General features: G+C 38.3%; 1 protein-coding gene across 11 annotated transcripts in view; it reads right to left on the bottom strand.

Annotated features, from left to right (window-relative positions):
• Positions 1–20,505, bottom strand: part of CLIP1 (CAP-Gly domain containing linker protein 1) — a 73,041-nt gene that overhangs the window by 49,390 nt on the left and 3,146 nt on the right. For all 11 annotated transcript variants that reach the window (XM_063351560.1, XM_063351559.1, XM_063351562.1 and 8 more), the window contains exons 2-3: positions 10,764–10,959; positions 9,723–10,294 (exon numbers count right to left, since the gene is read on the bottom strand). In XM_063351560.1, coding sequence (XP_063207630.1) covers positions 9,723–10,294; positions 10,764–10,857 — 666 coding nt within the window. In that variant the 5' untranslated portion in view covers positions 10,858–10,959. The remainder of the gene's footprint in view (positions 1–9,722; positions 10,295–10,763; positions 10,960–20,505) is intronic.

Below are 20,505 nucleotides of genomic sequence, written 5' to 3'. Positions count from 1 at the left end.
AAATAGCTATATTTGCCAGTGGATCTATTTCCCAGTACTGCATGAAGGACTGAAAGAAAAATAAAAAGCCCAGTTTCTACAAGAAACAGGGAAGAAAGTTTATTAAAAAGTTTCTAAAAGTTATATAGAAAAATGGGGCATCACTACCACGAAGACAGTTTTCCCTGACCTTCATTCACGCTAAGGCAGGTCACTAAATAATAGATCAGAGAAGAGAACTACCAGACCTTTTTTTAGTCAGTTATCACACTCAATATAGTCAAGCTGTAAAACATCAAGCAATAATACGCCAGAGAATCTAAGTTAGGCTACGGGTCATTGTGGGGTGAGGAAATTTGCTTGGAATTCATTAGTGTTATGTCAAACACATGGGAAAAGTGATTAAATTCCATTTATCAAATTATAAGTAAGCTTACATTTATTTGCTGCAATGTAAGGTGAAGTAGAAAAATGGGTTTGCAAACCTGGAACGGTTAAAACTTCCTGATTAAAGCACATCGGGATGAGCACGTCAAACCTTGTGAGAACCTTTGCAGAGCTGCATTTCCGAAGATAAGTAGAAGTAGGAAACAAATAAACCACTGTAATGCAGGAAAAAGAAAAAGATGGTCTAAAAAAAATGAGACTGCTATTTAAACAGTAGTCATTGAAAAATACAGATCCCTCTGAAAAGAGGATAGGTGCTGTCTGGAACTTTGTCAGTAGAACAGTATCACTTACTCAGACCAGCTGAGCGGAGTTAAAAGGTGAATAACAATTGCCCTGTCTCCCCTTCCACCTGAGCACTTAGTTATGGTGACTCTTGAAAAGCATCGCTTGGGTATTTCTGTGTTTCTCATATGGACAGGGCATTTTCAGAACCGTTCAAACCACAGCACCCATAATATGCAACACCTGAATAAGCCAAAAAAAAAAAATATAAAAAATCTAGACACACAAACACTGCTTTTGAAAAACCTGGGATCAACTCACCAGGATCTTCTTTCTCTTGTTTCTCAAGATTCAGAGCAACTGTTTCCAGCTGGCAAAAGCAATCGTATTTAATGGATTTGCTCACCCATTCAAGGCCAGAGGGAACACCAGATCATCTCCTCTGGCTCTCCTGAAACAGGTCTTTACATTTCACCCAGTTACATCCGTAATTAACCCTGTAACTATACTGAGCTAAGCTGTGTGTGTTGATGTTTTTAGATGAGAGCTGATATCCATCAGAAAACACGCTTCCACTGACAGTCTATTTTCATAGTTAATCACTCCATTGTTCAAAACATATTTAAATCTGAAATAAACCAAATTTGACTGTGGCTTTTAGCCACTGCCTCTCATTATGCTTTTACTTAGAAGATTATAGAGCTCTTCAGCAACTGGCATTCACCAGGCAGGAACACGCAGGTTTTAAGCAAGACACCTCAATTTTTCCCTTCTCAAATTAAACAGATTGAGTTCTTCAAATCTTTTATTGCAAGATACTTTCTCTTGCTCGAGTCATTTTGCAGCTGCGTTCGGAATTCTCGCCAATGTTTCCAATGGGCTTTTCAAATAGCTAAGGACGTAACTACATAGAATGCTTGAGTACTGCACAGTCAGCACTGCTTAGAGCACCCTGGATTTTCCTTGATCCCTCTCCCACATCAACCACACGCTCCTCTTCAGTACTTTTAGCTCCTGGATCTTCAGTCCCTGGTCTCTCCAGCAGACAGCCTTTATCAGCTAATGGTCTCGCTCTGCGGCTTATAGAATTCTGCCGTTGAATGCTAAATGCAACCAAGAGCGTGGCCTGCTGGAGATGACATAACAAGTCCCTCTGGACCGCTCCATGCATGATGTTATTTACCCCTCTGACTGTCCGGAGATTTCACCAGGAATGATTTACAGTAACTTCCAGAGTACAGATCAAAATGCTGAATAGTATTAGCACTAGATTAGCTCAAAGAAAAACCACGCTAGTGACCACATCCAATGGTGGTACCAAGAGCGCCAACTTTTTTTGGGGGGTGGGTGTTTGCCATCCATTGCCCAGGTCTTAAATATATGAATAAAGCCCAATGCTAATTTTGAAGTCAGATTGTTAGTATTCAAACTAAGAAAAAAAGATAAAATCCCACAACACAACCACACTATAGTTTTAAAGAAGGAACTATAACGTGTTTGACAAAACCCGCCATGTTTTAGTTTGTCAACATCTGGTTCCTCTGTCAGCTTTTGCCTGTCTTTTTTCTTGGTATTAGACAGTTTACCTTCAGATTATCCTATTCCCTTTTAGAAATATCTGCATAACATCTGACACTTGATGAAGGCATGACTGGAAGAGTGCTAGATCTACTAAACTTTAAACTGGCCTCCTTAATTCATATTTTTCAAAGCAGCAATTCTGTGAATAGCAGGACTAATGATGTCAGTTTTCCTGTGCCACTAGATATTATGGTCGAGTGACTCTGCTACCTAAAAATGCAAGAGTGACTACAGCTATTTCTATTGATGGGAACAGTATTTAGAAAAGACCTTCATCGTGTGGATTCTCTGATGTGCAAAAATCTGTGAAGGCAAATTGCAGCTTTTCCAAAACGGGTGGTTAGACTCTCTATCTACTAGTGGGCTGTTTCCATTAAACTTGTAAGAACTTATCTTTGAAACCTCTACGTTTCTATCCAGTTTGCTTGCACTTGACTAGCAAGTTCAAAAGCAAGGCCAAAGTGTTAAAAAGAACTAATATGCCATAAGACAGTCGTACACAGTGCTATCACACAATCCTTCACTTCCAAAAGGAAAGAGTTTAATGATGAAAAATTATGTGCTATTGAGGTTTTCAATTCATTCAATCAACTCATTCAGTCACAAAGGAAACAATGCAAAAAACTAACAGCAATTCCATACTAAGAAAGCCACACGTGAATTTGCCACCACAAAAAAAAAAAAAAAGGCAAAAGCTAAAGACTAAAATTAGTAAATAAATAAATTGTTCTTTTGCCCATCCTGTGCTGAAATGAGCAAGGACAACATGTTCCTGGAGATCAGTCCCCTTGGGAAGGCAGGGGGAGGGAGAGGGAGACAGGGAGTCCACACACAAGAGAGAAAAAAAAAAAAAAGAACAAGTCTTGCATGAACAAACCATTAACAAAGCACGAGGAGAAGTCACCTATTGCTGCCATTATACCCCAGGAGCTCACATGCAATTCTAAGTTAAATAAGGAGTTGCCAAAACAAAATGACTCACAGTTAGACACAACTCAGGCCTTGCTGCAATAAGATAAATTTAACACCTTATTTGAGCAGATAGACAACAATGTGACCTGAAAAAAGCTTAAAAGTAAGATTAAAAGAAAGCAGCAGTTTGCACAGAGAAAATCACCCACGCAATGAATTACGGACAAAGCCTCTGGATACCCTCTATCCTTCAGCGATACTCTCACATATATATTTCATGCTGCAGCAACCACTTCACAAACTAATCTGCATCATACCTTACAGTATCCAAAATACTATGTCTAAATATACATACATAAATATAAGGATTACTTTCATCCTTGACTTAACATGACAAAGCCATCAAAATACCTTACAGTCAACTCAGCTTAAGGATAAAGCAAAAGCGCGACCAAGCAGTTAAACACCGTGGTACGTTTGCAGTTACGAAGCGGGAGGCTCAGGAGAGGGAAAGCCCCAGCGGAGCACACTGGTCCATGCTCTCAACTTCCAAATTTTTCTTCCTTTTCTAACCTCATATGCATTGTGGCAAGATATTTTTGCATTGCTTTAACTGTAACAATGCCAATGAATTTTCTAACAGTTAAATACTGTTTTTCTAACAATTTTCTAACCCTTAATACTATTTTTCTAAGAGTTAAATACTGACTATTATGGATTTTTAAATAGACTAAACTCAGAAGTGCATTTTCTATTCAGAATGTTATAGAAACTACAAAATGGAAAACTTAAAAATACCACAACGCAGGATTATTTCTAAAGGGAGAAACTGCTCTCTACACGTGAAGTTTCTTTTCCCCTTTGTTGCTTTTAAGAGCCCTGGAATTTAATCAGCTGACAGACTTACGTCATGTTTACTTGAAGATAGGTTACATGGGTGGAAACAAATCTGACAATAATCTCCCATCAGTCTTTGTCTATTACATCACTAAAGAACTTAGTAAGAAATAACAAAGCAAGAAATAACTTACAGCGAGCAGCGTAAAACAGAGCATAAGAAGAAATGAGACGTTATTCACGCACAGAGAATAACTTTGCAGAAAGGCCACATCAGCATCTGCCTGTAAATCTAGTTTGTAACCTTTTGTGAACATATGGACGGAGGCCCAAGTTACAGCTTTACAGATCAGCTCCAGAAGCATCAGATTTGGCAGACCGTGAAGAAGCTGTAACCGGTTAAATGAATGAAAGCACTTTAATCCCTTGAGAAGGCTAAGGCCCCTTAGGTTGATAAGATTTTTATTTATTTATTTAAAATACAGCATCTGGTCCCTCCAGGAAAAAGCCCAAGATGCTCTCAAAGCTGCTTCAACTTTTGGTAGGTGTAACGGTTGTCACACAAAGCAGGTTTCCCCTTTTCATTTCAACAAGTTGGGTTTGCTTGGTTGGTTAGTTCAGGGGGTTTTGTTTGTTTGTTTGTTTTTTAAATCAACTTTGCATTGGACTCTTAAGAAATTGTAGCATGTTTGCAATACCAGGGCAAACAGGTTCCCTGGCTGTAACTCAAACAGGAAACAGAAACTGGCTTAGCCTGAAAGTAATTTGTTTTCTGAATTAGTTTTCAGTTATTCTTCCCCCATCTGGTTGAGTACCCAGCGACAACACTTCCACTGGATTGCTTTTTGCATAGGAATTCTTATTCACACAGGGTTCAAAACGCTCAAACGCCTAATTTTCAGCAGGCAAATTAACTACACTTGCGTTAAAGGCCTTGCACTCTGTCATTAACCCAGAAAAGGCTGGACGAGGGCAATGAAGGCAGCGCAGATTGTCACATCAACGTTCCCTACTTCTCAGCAATCCCCAAATGAGATCAGGCTGCCCGGAGTTAATGTCCTCGCTCTAACAACTAAATCACGTCCAGATTCCAGAACATACTTCAGATATTAAGAACGGAAATGATGGTTAATACAGAACTATTTGAATTACTCTTTATGTTAATAACTTTTTCTTTGGTTTAGCTATATTATTTTTTCCAGTAAAAGTTATACCTCAATGCAACAAATGAAAAGCTGAATAATAAGTAGTTACATATCAGAAACCACAATTCTTTTAAATATGTACCTTATCGCTCTGTATTTTCAACATTTCTACATATTAACATGAAATATTTCCAAATACTTGTTAGCAAGAGGAAAATTACTGCTCAGCTCCAAGTCAACTAGGCAATTAAGTACATGCTTGCTGAATATGGCTCAGATACACGGGGATTTGAGGGAGACAGACTTCTTATCGGAGATTTCCAAAACAGCAGAGGGCTTGTGTGCTGTTTTAACCTAATCGCCTTTGAGAAAGAATAAATACAAAAATCTAAAGGGCCTCTCCTTTTGCACTGGAATATCCTTTTTGGGGTATATGTATTGACTTCACTTTGTTTGATTTGCTTTTGATTTGCTTTGACTCCTCCAGAAGCTCAAGAAAGAGAACTTTTAATAAAAAGGGACAATGTGACTTTCTCCATGTTATTCTATTTCCCTTATGGACATCGATGTCTACCATGAGCTATTCTTCTGATGTTTACAACCTGATTTAACGGCCTGGAACATGTCTTTTTCAAATTGAGACGGGGCGGGGGGGAAGAAAAAAAGTCGTAGCTGACTGTTGCAGCAAATCTACTACAAGTATTTTTCTGGAGTCACCCACAGGAACACAACTCAGTTGACATACCACGTAACTGACAGGCTTTGGGCATTGACCACCTCTCTGGGAAGCCTGTTCCAGTGTTTGACCACCCTCTTGGTACAGAAACGCTTCCTAACGTCCAGTCGAAACTGCCCCTCGTCATCTCCACATCCACTGCACAGTCCAGCACAACCTCACATGAGGTACCCTAAGCAAGCCTGCATTTGAGAGTCAATCACCTCACAACTCCAGGTGTTTTTTGCAGTGGAATTTCTTTCTTCTGGATGAGCATTTGAATGAGTGTCCCAAACCCTTAGTTTGTATTTAACCACTACTTGTCCTAATTTTATCTGAATTAAGGAAAGATCCTGTAGGGCACCTGTCTTTGTATCCAAATAAATCAGGAATAAATACACACATTGGAAGCTTTCCTTTCTTACTAAATCTATGTATTTTTTAAGGACATCAACTGTCCTGTAGAAGTTTGGGTGGACTCTACACATGGGACCATAGAGCATTAGAGCATTCTAACTTTAAGTGCACAAAAGACTGGTGAAACAATTAAGAGATCAAACAAGTAAGAAAATAAGTTTAAGATATTTTTTGCTATCTACACAGAAGAAAACAGACCACGCGCTACAGCTTTAATCACCTCTTCAAGGTTTTTTTATCAGCCTGTAATCAACCACCTCATCCCAACACCACTGGCTACGAACATCTGCTGCAGTAGTTTGCTGTGACAGAATGCAGAAGCAACCGTGAAGAGTTTACAGCTTCTTTTCATGTAGCAGAATAGTACTAACATCCCAGTAGGAACCGAAAAACGTTCAAACAAAGCTTAGCTGTTGGGAAACGTCGGTTTGTCAAGCCTGAAATGCTTTGAACCCAACATTTCAGGTTCAACAAAATTCTGCAAATTTACATTAGTGTAATGCAAAAAAGAAGCCCAGTTGAGATGTGAATTGGTAAATGCATTTCTCTGTCACGTAAACAGTTGTCAGAATGGCCTCTTGTTTCTTGATAACCCAGACTGGGCAGAAAAAAAGATGTATGATTTTGCCTTTTTCATTGAAGGTATCATCCAAAACCAGTCAGTTGCCAAGAATAAAAAAAAAAAATAAAAAAATTGAACAGATCAAATCGAGGTAACTTCTATTAAATACGTTTGAAAATAAAAGTTAGAGGGAAAAATTTAACAGATTGAAATATTCCAGTGTAACACTCCACACCCTAAGATCACACACCAAGATCAACAAAGTTGAGCCACATCTGAAGTCCATTCTGGAATGTCATCTTAGCTGACGAGCTATGTCTTACCCATCTAGGAATCTGCCCTTAAGGACATACTTTTCCAGTGAAGCATTTTAATACGACTCCCAAATGAGCTTTTGTCTATCGCGAATTCATTCTTCCACTGAACTGCAATTCTGCGCTGCTGGAGGCTCACCGTTTTCAAGGCACAATTCCTAGCAGTTGTTTTCCCCGTATACCCATAATCATCACAGCATTGCTATTACTAAGAACCTTCACACAGTAGTCAATAGCAGTCAGTCTAAACTGCAAGAACCGATAAATATGGGCAGCATTTAGTCGCTAGAGTTGTGCAATGGTATAGTCAGACTGGAGCCTATCTCAGGCCTATGACGCTACATTGACACTTAGAGGGGAAATTCTGTGCTGAAGCGGGACTTAAATTCCATCAAGCCTTTCACCCTCTTGCGTTACGTATTACTGAGAAGGTACTGCTGTCAGTATAAATAAAAAACAAAGGACGTGGAGCAGTTCAGTTGCATTTGTACCTTTGATGGAGAAGGAATGGCTAGGCAAGCTACCCTAAGTGACAGACAGGTCTTCCACAACAACCAGTGCCAGCTGTAGGCTCTGAGGAGAGTTTACAGCTATTACTCAGTAATAGCTCGATTCTACAATCTATAGTGTCAGACAGGGGTTCAGTGGCAGAGAAAAAAAAAAAATAGCATTCACAGATGAATGGATTATTCAGCCAAGTTTACTATTATTTGCACTAACCTGGTGATTTAAGATATTTCGATCTGAATTATTATTAGACATGACATCAGCAGAGTCTGGGATCTATTACAAAAAATTAGCACGGCACCCAAAAGGGTTAAAAACCAGCAGACAAGAATCCTGTCCATTTAACATCCATATTCCTGCGCATACACTGTCTTATACCAGCATATAAATTACAGATATGCATCACTGACATGCTGTGCTAGGAATCGCCCCAAACCCTCAAACTACAATTTGATGATTCAACAGGAAGACTTAGGGCAAACAGAGGAAGTAGACTAAGTTTAATCTGTCGTACTTAAACAGAATTTGGGACCTTATTGCTATCAAACTGTGGCACTTAGGATATGCTTCTGTAATTTGCAGTAATAAGATACAGGAAAGTTAGAGCGATGCCTTCATAGGCATCAGAGGATTTTCCCACCCAAAGAGGACATCGCAGAAGATCTCACAAAGCTCCTTCAGAAAAAAGGCAAAGAAGTGGTTAAAAACCCAACACTGACTGGAAGATGACAGGGCTCTAGTCTCTGACAAAAATAGCTAGGGATAAATGGTAAATCTTTGTTTCCATTGCCACTCCAAGAAAACACATCTCAGCCCAACTCGAGCTGTCAGCCAAACCCTGCCCTCACTTCACCTTAGTTTCCTTCACACTGTCTTCAACTTGGCCCTAGGTCTTAAGGTCACCTTATGCAGAAATAAAAATCAAATTCTTCCTCAAATAAATAAATAAATAGATAGATAGATAAATAAAATAATAATCCACCTTCACTGCAGAATCATGGGGGGCAGGGGGACAGTGCAGGACAAATAATAAAATCCATGAGATTTTTTCTACAGAACATTCTTACAGTAACCCCAGAAATACTTTTTATGCCAAAGCATTCATTCCTGTCCTTGTTTATACCTAATGGAGATTTTAGAAGTTATATTGTAAATAAGAAGGGATTGTATCAAAATAACAGTAAAACAATTCTTCAAGCTTAATGACACATTCAAGTAGTTAAAACCTAAAATCAGATCGCTGATTGAGATCTGGTGGACATACAAGTATCACTCTGGTTATATTTGAAGTCTACATACATAGCCTTTAAATAAAGAATACAACATAAACAGTGTATCACCAGCTTTCTACTACCTTTTCAAGCAAATGCTAGTGTTTCAAGGCAGTTTCCCACTTTTCTTTGTCTGTATGTCAATCAGTTATCAAAAATGACCCATGGTCTATTACACTGATCCAAACACAAAAGGTATACAGCATAATTATTTTTTTGAAAAATGTTTAAACTAACAAAACTTAACCCCCTTTTAAAAGAGTGAAATGATACATCAGCAGAAGCATTTATGGTTCTGAATTTAGGAAGGGCAGCCAAGTAACATGGCACGTCACCAACAGAACACGTAATTCCTGGGTGATCAGTGGCATTATGTGACTACTTCTGTTGCTGCCTATCACACTACTCAGGGGAACAATCAATTATTGAACTGTTAGCTTTCTAAAGACACAGCCTTGAATAGCTGCATGGAAATCTCAAAAGCTTGGTTTTTATTTAGCATGACTGTAGTTCTTGAAAGTTAGTGCAAGATAAACTACAAATATGTTGTTACAAGACCAAATGTCTTTTTTAAGCCCTGGCAAAACACAACAGATTAAAAACTGCCAAATTAAACATTTTACCTTGGTAATTCAAAGATCTTCCTACAGTATGCAAAATGGCTACAGAAGACACTTGACAAAAAGAAAGCTAAAACATAAATTTACATTACTTTGACCAAGGAAACAGTAGAAAAGTTTTGAGTATTAGGAAAAGTTACAGTTTATTAATCAATGAAAAGCAGACACAGAGGCAGCAGGTGAATCTTACCAGAACTCGATCTCCAATTTTGAGCTCCCTTTCTCCTTTCTTTAGTGATCCGGCTTCAGAGAGATTTGAGATGGATTCACTTGCAGTTTTTGAAAGATTGCTAATTTGAGAAGGAGTTGAATGTTCCTTAGCAGCAAGTGGTGAAGTTTTCTGCGGAATTCCTGAAGGGGGAAGTGCAGCAGTGGACGAAGACACCATACTAGCAGCTGATGTGGAAGTTGGTGATGTAGCTCTAGAAGCATGAGCTGTCTGTGTACCATTGGCTTCATCTTCTGTCAGCACTTTCCTTGTCAATTTTGATGGTCTTGTAAATATTCCCCTCAAGGGTTCACACTGGAAATAGCGAACTCCAGCCACAGAGCCGTCATTCTTACCAATTGGTTCATCTAGAACAATCCCTGCCCACTGTCCTGGAGCAAACTGGGTTTCACCAAGGAACTGAATAAAGCCAGGTTTGTTTCCATTGACCCAAACGCGCTCCCCAACTCTGAAATCATCCACAAACTCCTCATGTGCATCTGCAGCGGTTGTGCTCAAGGCCTTTTCACTGGAAGCTGCTTTTTCTGCTGGAGCTGGAATCAAGCACAATAGAAAAAAATATACTAATATCCCAGAGAGCCCCATTGCTTAGTTTCAATGTAGCAAGCATTTGAAAAAGCATGATTTCTATAAAGGAAGAGCATCATTCCCAAGTTTCTTACTTATGAAAACACCGTAATCTCGGGAATACAATAATTCAGAGACACTGAATTAATTTAACGTAGGTTTTGGTAAAAATCTTGTAAAGATTACAAATCTTACCTCAAAAACTACCCAATCATTTTCATCATGACAAGTTTTTTCCAAGAAAAACTGCTTGATCACATCCAATTAGTATATTCAGATTTTTTGAACGTAGTACACATAATTTTTGTTAGATCAGAAATGCAAGCATTTCACCAATACCTTGGTGTAAATAGTAAAAATAGCGTATACTCATAGCTTTCAAGATACTTTTTGTTAGAACATGAATAAGGGAAAAATTATTTAAATGTTCCTTACCAGCTGCAACAGTTGCAGGTGCTTTCAGCAATGTACCCCCATGTTTGATGGTCTTTGAAGGAGCCTTAAGTCCACTTGGTTTTAACATACTCATCTTTTTGCAATACCACTGTTAATCCTCTTCGCCTGTAGCAACTATCTTTTTCCAAACATGGATAAAATATATTATTCTAGTTTTTCCACCTCTGGAATAAACCTGTATATAAAAATATTAGACATGAAATAAAAATCAATATTTTAACTCATGCAGAAGAGATTTCTACGCATACACACAGTCTGTGCATTAATGCATGGTAAAAGATGCTTTACAATAACAATCAGAAGCATTTCCCAGGACAGCATTTCCAACCCTTCATCTTTTAAAGGCCATTTCCTATTAAAAGACACCAAGTCTGAACCTAAAACATCAAAATAACTCACTTCACTGAGTGCTGCTGTATTAATCTTGAGCTTTAAACTAAAAGGCTATTTTAAGAAAGAAAAACAAAGCCCTTAACAGCATTACTAACATTACGCATAGATATAACCAGTCTGCGTGCCCTACTGTTTTCAGTCACATTTTTCAAGTGTCGCAATATCCCAGCAAAAACAACTTGCGACTCGAGGACTAACTGCACGAGAAATCAAGAGAACCAGGAATTTCAGGATAAAAGGAATAAAGTTTTTAAGAGGGACTGGAACTGAAAAATTAAGACTGATCAGAGTTAGATGATGACAACTAACAAGTAAAAATCCACCTCAGTTGTATGTGATCTTTTAGATCACAAGATACACTGGCGCGCAGTCCCCAGCACAGTGCCCCAGCTCCGCTCCTCTGGGAAGAGGAGGAGGGATTCTTCCCTACGTTGCTAGGATAGAGCGCTGCTCCGACTTGGAAGCCAGCTACAAGCTTTTCAGGGAACTATGTCATGAGGGTTTTGCCACAGAAGGCATCTTCCTTCCGATTACAAAAGCTTTAGAAAGGCTCTTTCATCTATAATGAAAAATCTATTTTGTTTTTTCTATAGTGTGAATTCAAGCCAAACTGTAAGGTGACTGGTCTCCCCACCATCTTCTAAAGTATGAACTGTTCTGCATGAACACAGCTTGGATATGTGCTACATATAAAGGCAGTGACAGAATAGTTATGCCCACTTGAAAAAAACAAACAACAAAGCACACATCTAAACAAACACCCGAAGAAAAAAAATAAAGGGAAACAGATATGTAGCAATAGACTGTTTGCTCAACTGTTTGCTCAGAACATGACAAACAAGAACTGCAAAGCAGGTCTCAGTCCTGCCCTTCACTCTGCGTTTTGGCCCCCATCAGGACACACGAAGAGGCAGAACGCTGGCCAACTCCAGACTTCCCCAAGCCACTATTAGCAGTGCCCAGGTGCCCACACGGGGCGTACGGCAGGTTTAAGGGCAAAACAAACCCCACTGCAGGAGAGGCTACAGGAAGGAAGAGTAAAGAGAGAAGCCAGCCATGTCTTTTACCTACCAGGATAAGTTTTATCCTTCGTGTATTATTAATAGCCAGAACATTAGTGCTCCTAAAAAATCAATTCACTGTGGCAGGGGTGGGGGGGAGAGGAAAAAAAAAAAAAAAAGAAACTAACCTAAATAACAAAGTGAAACATTTCTTCTGCTATTTCAGGATTGGCCATGCCAAATTCAAGCCATTTTCTAAGAAGTCTGAAAAAAATGTTATACTCTAAAAAGCATTAATTACCACCTTGGCTGTATGGTGTTTGTCTACAATTTAAGTTATGCTCCATGAAAACTCTGAAGTAGCGCTGTGAGGATTGCTGAACATTTTTCTAGCATTGCCAGAAGTATGTCACCCACCCATCTGCAGAGTTATGACTACTGAAGAAAAAAATTTCTCCCCTGTTTTTGCAAGATGCATATGCCAGTTTACTATTAATTTTTAAGCGGGAGCTTTCATGTTCATGAACATGAAAGCAGAGTTAGCTTTCTAAAATCAATGCAGAAGGATAGGCATAAAATATGACTAAGCTGTGAAAGAACCGAGAGGCACACAGTTATACAGAAGAACAACTAGAGGATCACGTAAGATGTCACTTTGGACACAGCAGGAACACTGTGGATTTTTTCCCGTCCTACTACATACCTGCCTTCCCTGCTAAATACGAGTGCATCATATTTCTTCATATTTTGATTTAAAAGTCTTCTAAAACTACTCTTCGCTCTTGAAGGACTTGAAGAGCCTTCCTTTTCTCTCTTATACACATGCCACCTACCTATCCCTCCTCACGCTGCAGGCCCTATTCCCTCCAATATCAGGGTCTCCACACACACCTCCATTACTTTCCTCAACCCATCAAAATCCATGAAACAGAAAAACTGTACCTAATAAAGAAGGATTTGGTACAAATACAGAAATGCGAGAAGTATCAAGGTCAGTGCTTTTTAGTTTACAGTCTCCTCTGTCAGTGCCAAACACCAAATTTATGGAAATTCAACAACCTCACCTGGGCCAAAGGCAAGTCCCCCTTAAGGAAGATCGCCTCCTAAAACCAGGAAGCTAGAAGCTGTCCTACTGTATTCCACCACTCTTTTCCATCTACTACCTCTTTTTTTGCCCCCAAAGAGCACTCCAGCACCATACAGGCAGTAACCATCTACTATTGTGCAAGGACAGGTCTGTTAAAAGAAAACAAACACCAAATTACCCCTTAAAATTACATTTTGCCAGTTTCAAATAATTATTTATTAATAGACGTTTAACAAACCTCTGCTTAACATAAAGTTAGAATGTTCTAATATTGCATTTCTTGGCTCAGGGTACTCATTCATATTTTAATCTTGCTCTTCGCAGTCATGGGTTATATATTTGCTGTGTCATTTGCTTTTCTCAATATACAGGCCTTCAACGAGGCCAGAAGTAACACAATCCTTTGTGCCCTGGTTTCGGAGTTGCTGAAATTGTAGCTTAATTTAAAAAAACTGCTAAAATATAGGCAGCATATTTTTGTAAATTACTGCCTTATTGCAATAGTGAAAATGCAACTTTTGGTCTTAGAAATAGACAGGAACTTCATAGTAGCATTTCCTAATATAATTCATAAAACACTGAAAGCCCGTAAATTTGCATCAAGTGATTCTAAGCATTACGCACTCCAGCATTTCCTAACGGGCTCCAGATGTCAATTACCTCATTTTAGTTCTCACAAGAGAGAGCAGCTACTTGGCTCCATTTGTTCTCTTTCCTTCCCTAAATCGGTCTCAGCTCTCCTGAAAAAGATCTTTAGAACCAACAGGCAATAACATTAACTGTGCGTTTTTCAAAAGGTCACATCTGGAACCTAAGGAAATGCACAGAAAGAGCCTGATGATACATGCTACCTAAGTGCTCAGAAAGCCACACCTTCTACCAATAATTGGGCATTAAAAAAAAGATTTTCAACACAAACTTTACACTTGTGCCAACACTGGGAAATATTTGATTTTATACAATATGAAAATGCGTTACATTCTCAAATGAATTACAATTTTTTTGGTGTGTGCTGGCTACTACAACTTTTCAAATGCAGACGTGAATCCTTGCATCGGACCTTTTAGCTGATTCACAATATCCTTATTCCTCTTATTTACCTTTTACAGACCTAGAAGCAGTGCACAGATCAAAGCCATCTGTAAGCAACATTTGAGAACCATTGGTTTAGGAAAATAAATCCTACTAATCTGATAATAGATATGAGTTTTGTTGGCAAGTTGACATTAAAAATAAATAAATAAAATGTAACCACATAACCCTGAATTTAAAAGCAGAATATTTCCCAACCATCAAAAAAGGAATTCCTATAGTGCAAAGAAAACAGTTATCCACTACCGTTTCTTTCAAGACTGTATTTTCAACAACTAGTACTCCAAAAAGAACTAAAAAAACAATGAAATGAGGAAACAGGAAAAAAAGCCTCAGCTCCCTCCACTGTTAGCTGACATCTGACAAGCACGCTGCCATCCCCACACTCTCCTTCCTCGGGGCAGGTAGCGTCATCATTAAAGTAAAACGTTTCTAATAAAACACTTGAAACAATGACTTGACAATTTAAGGAAGAAACGCTTGCTAACATCACTACTTGCGACTACCATGGAACAGATGCAGTGTTTCCATGGAGAAAAGCAAGTTGTCTGTCCATGTGGTACGAAACAAAGAGGACATTCTAGAACAGAGCAGCATAATGTTTGAATTGACTCAAAACAGACTGTATAATCTCTGTCTTCTGCAGACACACGCAGCCTGACTCTGCGCAGCATACTTTGAGGCTGGAACGCTACTCTTGTGGTTTATTTGTATGATAAAATGAAACAATTATTGTAGTCGATGATGATCCACTATTGGTCACGCACAAGTTCTTAAAAATATTTCGAATTAAAAGATTAATATTAAACTTAGCTAACACCACTAAGAGACTAAAAGCTGTTGGAAAATGCCTTTCAGAGCCAACACATTTCTAAGCTCAAAAAAGAGACCACTTCAATTTGTTAATTATGCTAAGCATACCAGTGCTTTGCAAAATACATAAACATTAAGACTAACAGATACAGAGTAAACATTCTAGAAGGATTGTGTAGAACAGATAACTCTGCTGGAAATCTCACAGGGATCTGTAACCAGAGAAGATCGTAGGTAATCCCTGCTACAGTCAACTAGTACGTATCTAGAAAACAAATTCTGACCATACCATGAAGAAAATGTAACACGTACAAAATAAATCAGAAAACCCCTTCTGTAGAAAAGTGGTATGGAAAATACATTTCAGAGACCACCACAATCCAGTAACTTCACTTTCCTGGGAGAAAAACAAACTCCCCACAAGAAGCACTATGTTTGAAATAGCAGCCTGAACAGCATTTCTTAAATATCTGTTTCGTCCTCTTGATGTTCCTACCACTATTGCTAAGCTTTCAAAAGCTCATGAATCATTCCTCAAATATCCTGACAATGGTTTAGAGAAAGTAACTTGGAATTTCGAACCCAGAAACTTTTCTCTTCTGGGCCATGAATTACACCAAAAGCTCCGACCCTTCACAGTTACAAAAGGCTTACAACTCCTAAAATTATTGCCATCTCAAAACATTAAAGCATCTTCTGTATGATTCATATCTAATTCTTATTACAGCTCTAGAAGTTGTATTTGCAGTCTCCTGGGCTGGTGTTCCATTTCTGTAAAAAATGAGTATGTATATTTCCAAAAGCACTTAAAATAATGCTTTTAGTTGAATTTATAGGCTTTTGAAATTCACACACTATTTAGAAATACAACCACATTTTGGCTTTGAACAAAACAAGTGCCTTCACATTGCACTGCTATTTGCTTCTTGTTAGCTCTTGAAGAATATTTCTCTCTCTGCAAGAATGTGCCAGATCACAGAGACCAACTTCTGGAAGGTTCAGATAAGAATGAGATTAATTCATCCACAGCAGGCCCACAAACTGACTAGACTGGGACGTACCCACCAACATCCTTACTGAAACTATTCTGGATGAGGTAGACAGGGCAGAGGGATAAACTGCAGAAAGCAGACAGGTTCACACACCCTCCCTAAATAGCATTTCCTACTGTTACCTTCTTGGGTTTTTTCCAAGGAGGAATACCAGTATAGTCCTCCACTGCTACGTATTATGCAGCCAGATTTCTCATGTTTTGGAAAACTGCAATGTCAGCACATCCAGCCTGCGAGATGAGACGCATCTCCCCCTGGATGTGATGACTCCTCTGACACATTCTGGGTCTACTGCAGATGCTTCATATTGGGCAACTATAAAGACTGAATCACCATTTTGCAAGCGTTGCATTACATCTACAATGAAGTAATTCCACAGCACACAATATCCATTGTAAATGTCACACTAAGCTTCAAAGTCAGCTCTGTAACGATTACAAGTAGTTAAGCCAAAGAGATGGATTTGGAAGCCTTCATGCATTAACTTTTCAGAACTTCTCTTGTAATGATGCAGCACACTTTGTATTCCTAGCCATTTGCTACTTAAATACAACCATTTTGGAGCTATGAATTCACATCAAGGTCTTTTTGCATTTAGCCATTGAAGCCAATTACTGAAACGGCAAATGAACTTCTCTCTGAATCTAATGCTCATGACTTCGTGCAAATTCAGCGTGTTTTGTCAGCTCCAAAGCATTTACTGAATGAGTAGCAAGTTCAGACTGAAACAAGCCAGAAAGCACTGCAGGCATTTGATAACAAAGCAAATCACAAACAGCAAATTATTATGGTACTGATGTAACAGCCTCTGCATAGCCACTGTTAAACCAAATTGATTATCTGAATGTTGCTCAAGAATTCAACCGTACTGTTCAGTGATTAGAGACTGTGGGATTACAGAAGCATCTTCAGGTATCATTTCAGTTGAAATGAATAGAATTTAAGAAATAATTTATACAAGAAACAGAAACTATACAGAATTAAGAACTTTAAATTTCAATAGAATAAGGGAGTCTACATTTGATTACTCATTCAACACACAGCAATTAGAAAAAAGGGAGCATTTAAAAACACGACTTCAGTTTTATTTTGTCTCCCAGAAACCATGGATTTTGATGTCAATAAACCAAGTAACGTGATGATCTGAATATATTTTTCAGGTACGTCACTACCACAAGAAAAGACACCAAATTAATACACATCATTTAATTCAATGTTTATCATACTAAGTGCCATCAGATGCTATTTACTTGGCTTACTAGATGTTCTGCTTACTGCCAGAAACAAAATACATGGGCTGCTATGTGCCTATCAAACCAGCATTTTGTACCTCACTTTTAAAGGTAGAAAAAATTTTGCATTTAAAATTCAGCTGATCAGGTGGAAAAAAAAAATGAATAATAAGGAATCCAGACCTTTCAAATCTGTTGTTTGCAGATACTGGTATAGGAAATAAAAATTTAATAAGAAAATAAGCAAGAACGTCCCCTAGCTTGTATAGGATCGTTCTTCTTATGACATTCTACTTCAGGTCATTCCAGCCCAATCCAATATAAGCATCATATGAATTCTAGAGAGGTAGACCCTTCACAACGGCAAACACTCATCCAACATGTGTTTCTCAAGTTTCCCATATTGTATTCTTAACATAAATACAAATTTTATAAGAGACAGATTCTTGAAGAAGTGCATCTCTGTTTATTTTAACTAGGCATAACTATTAACAGAATGAAAGCAATCCTTTGCTCTTCTGAAGTGACTTCAAAGTCACTACCAGGATTACTCCAGGAAATTACTGTTGCATGCAAGTTTCAGTATGTCTTTAAGTCTAACTCCAAATACAGTTTGCTTTTGCCATCGTAAAGATACAAACCCAAAAGCTTGCAATAAGTTGGGAAGTATGCCCACTGGTATGACACAGCTCTTTTGACGGTGTCGTTGATTTGATGAACAGATCTTGACACAAAGAGTGGCTGACAAATTACTCAAGCTGAATCATATCTATACGATCACTAGCAGAGATCCTGAAAAATCTTTCAACTCTATTTTGGAGGGCATTTGTTTAGATAAACACTACTTAGTCTGAAGCAACTAGTACATTCAGTGAAAACAAAGACACCAGAGGATATTCAAAACAGACCCAACACTGTAACGCAAACACTATGCCTTGTCATCACTCATCCCACTATCAAGCAACCATCACACCACAGCGTAAGGACATCCCCATAAATAGCTACTGGTTTTCTGTAACTTCAAAGAGTGAATCTCTGTTTCCTTAAGAACTCTGAAGACACTCCTGCTTTCTTGTACACTTAGCGGGACTGGGGAAGAACAGAATTTGTTGTTTGGGAATCGATCCAAACATCCCACAATGCTGTCCCTCATTAAGGACATGGCTGATCTAGAGCTCAACCAGCAACTTTAGATTTGTTTCTTAACTGAGACAGATCGTAGACATTGTATTTCTATATCACGGAGATGACTTGAACTATTTTCCATGTGAGTTCACAGATCCATAGCATATTCAGAACCAAAGACTTCTATATTATCTTTCAACATCAGGGCTTTTATGGCAGCCAGGCCTGCATACAAATCTGCATTTTTCCTTTGATTTTGAACCTGCTGGGTAATTTCAACTAAAGAAAATAAAAGGCAGGAGATTTCTAAAAACAAATATTATATTCTTACAAGTTTCATGGAAGTAGGCCAACCAGTAAGAGGGAAACTTGAGTTCAAATAGTCTTGAGTTTCTCCCAATGACTTTAGGTCAGAGCAACTAATTCCTGAGTTTGGAGATAATATAAAATTTGAATATGATACAGTTAGGAGACCACCATTATGAGATGCAAATCCACTGAAAATTAGAGGGTTTTAGTGACATTGCTAAGTTAGTAAATAAGACGCATGGCTGTTTTCTACCTTGGAAAATGTAGAATATTCACTGCAAACTGGATAAACAGGATTCTCTCTGCATATGCTTGGGAAAGGGAAAAGGCACGGTAAATGCCTATAACTAAAACTGAACTAAGAACAAGATGATTCAGATGAAAAATAGTAAGAGGCTTAGGACCTCAAATCATCAGTCAGATATTACAGCAACGCTCTGAGGAAGGTAATTCATTAAAGCTTCTGCTCTGATTATGGATTTAAATTCTGCACCAAGGACATTTTAAGTAACACCATTTTACCATTCTATAGCTCGCTATGTTCATCCAGATTCCTAAATGCCTCAAGATCCTCAGTAAAATAAAAAGCAACAAACCATGGAAACACAGACTGCTGAATACAAAACAAAAATTAGAGAGTATGAATGTAACAGTAAAAAATTATTTTGGGCTAGCAATTTGTGAGTAATTTTTTCCTCAATCTACGTTGCTATTTCTAAACACAGTCTGTTCAATTTTTTTAAGATATTCCCACCTTTAATTAATAAGGAAGAGCTGGTAACTGTTAAAAAACTTAAAAAAAATAATCACAGAAAATATGATGCAAATTCTAACACTTCAAGTTGCTGCTGTACACACGCGTTATAAAAATGTCACTGCTATAGTCTATTAAAAGATCAGAAAGCACATGATCCTCCTAAGCACACATCATTCTCTACAGAATGAGTCAAGGATTGAGAAGTAGAGAAAGTTTTCACCCAAGAAAGTACATAATTATCACCTCTTCTGGTAAGCCCACTATGAATACTTACTACTTTTCCTACATTTTTCCAAGGAAATTCTCGCCTTTCCCTAAAGCCCTCTGTTTTGGAAGTAGTAAGTTAGTAAGAGTAAGTTGTTTGACTGTCCCCACTGACTTCTGATGATGATACTGCACTTCAGCCACCTCAGTTAAGTGCATTCAGTCCACAACAACAATTATGATTTTGGAATAGTAGAGCATCAAGTTATTTACGATCTCGTTTAAATGAAAATTTGAGATGGAAAATACCACCTCCTGTCTGTCTCAAAACCAAATGCATATAATCAAAGACACAGGGCTTCTCCCCAACACAGTTACAACTGAAGCAGCCGAAACAAAGATGCTGCTCTTTAGAGTAACGATTTAATTTTGATAGACTTGTGTGAAACTGTAAGTGTTTCACACTCTTTGAAAACATCAAGTCAGCAATCCCTTTTTAGCCGTCCATGTTCTTAGCCTTTTAAATTAGCACCATGACTGCTATACGGCTGGCATAAAGCAGAAGTACAAATACAGAACTTAGATAAACATTGCTGTGATTGAGTGGATGCTGCTGACAAGCAGAGAAGCAGAATGAGTGTGTCAGGTAAGCTAAC

The sequence above is a fragment of the Chroicocephalus ridibundus genome, chromosome 13 (assembly GCF_963924245.1).
Source record: "Chroicocephalus ridibundus chromosome 13, bChrRid1.1, whole genome shotgun sequence".
NCBI classification, from domain to species: Eukaryota; Metazoa; Chordata; class Aves; order Charadriiformes; family Laridae; genus Chroicocephalus; species Chroicocephalus ridibundus.
This window is presented reverse-complemented; position numbering and strand designations above follow the sequence as displayed.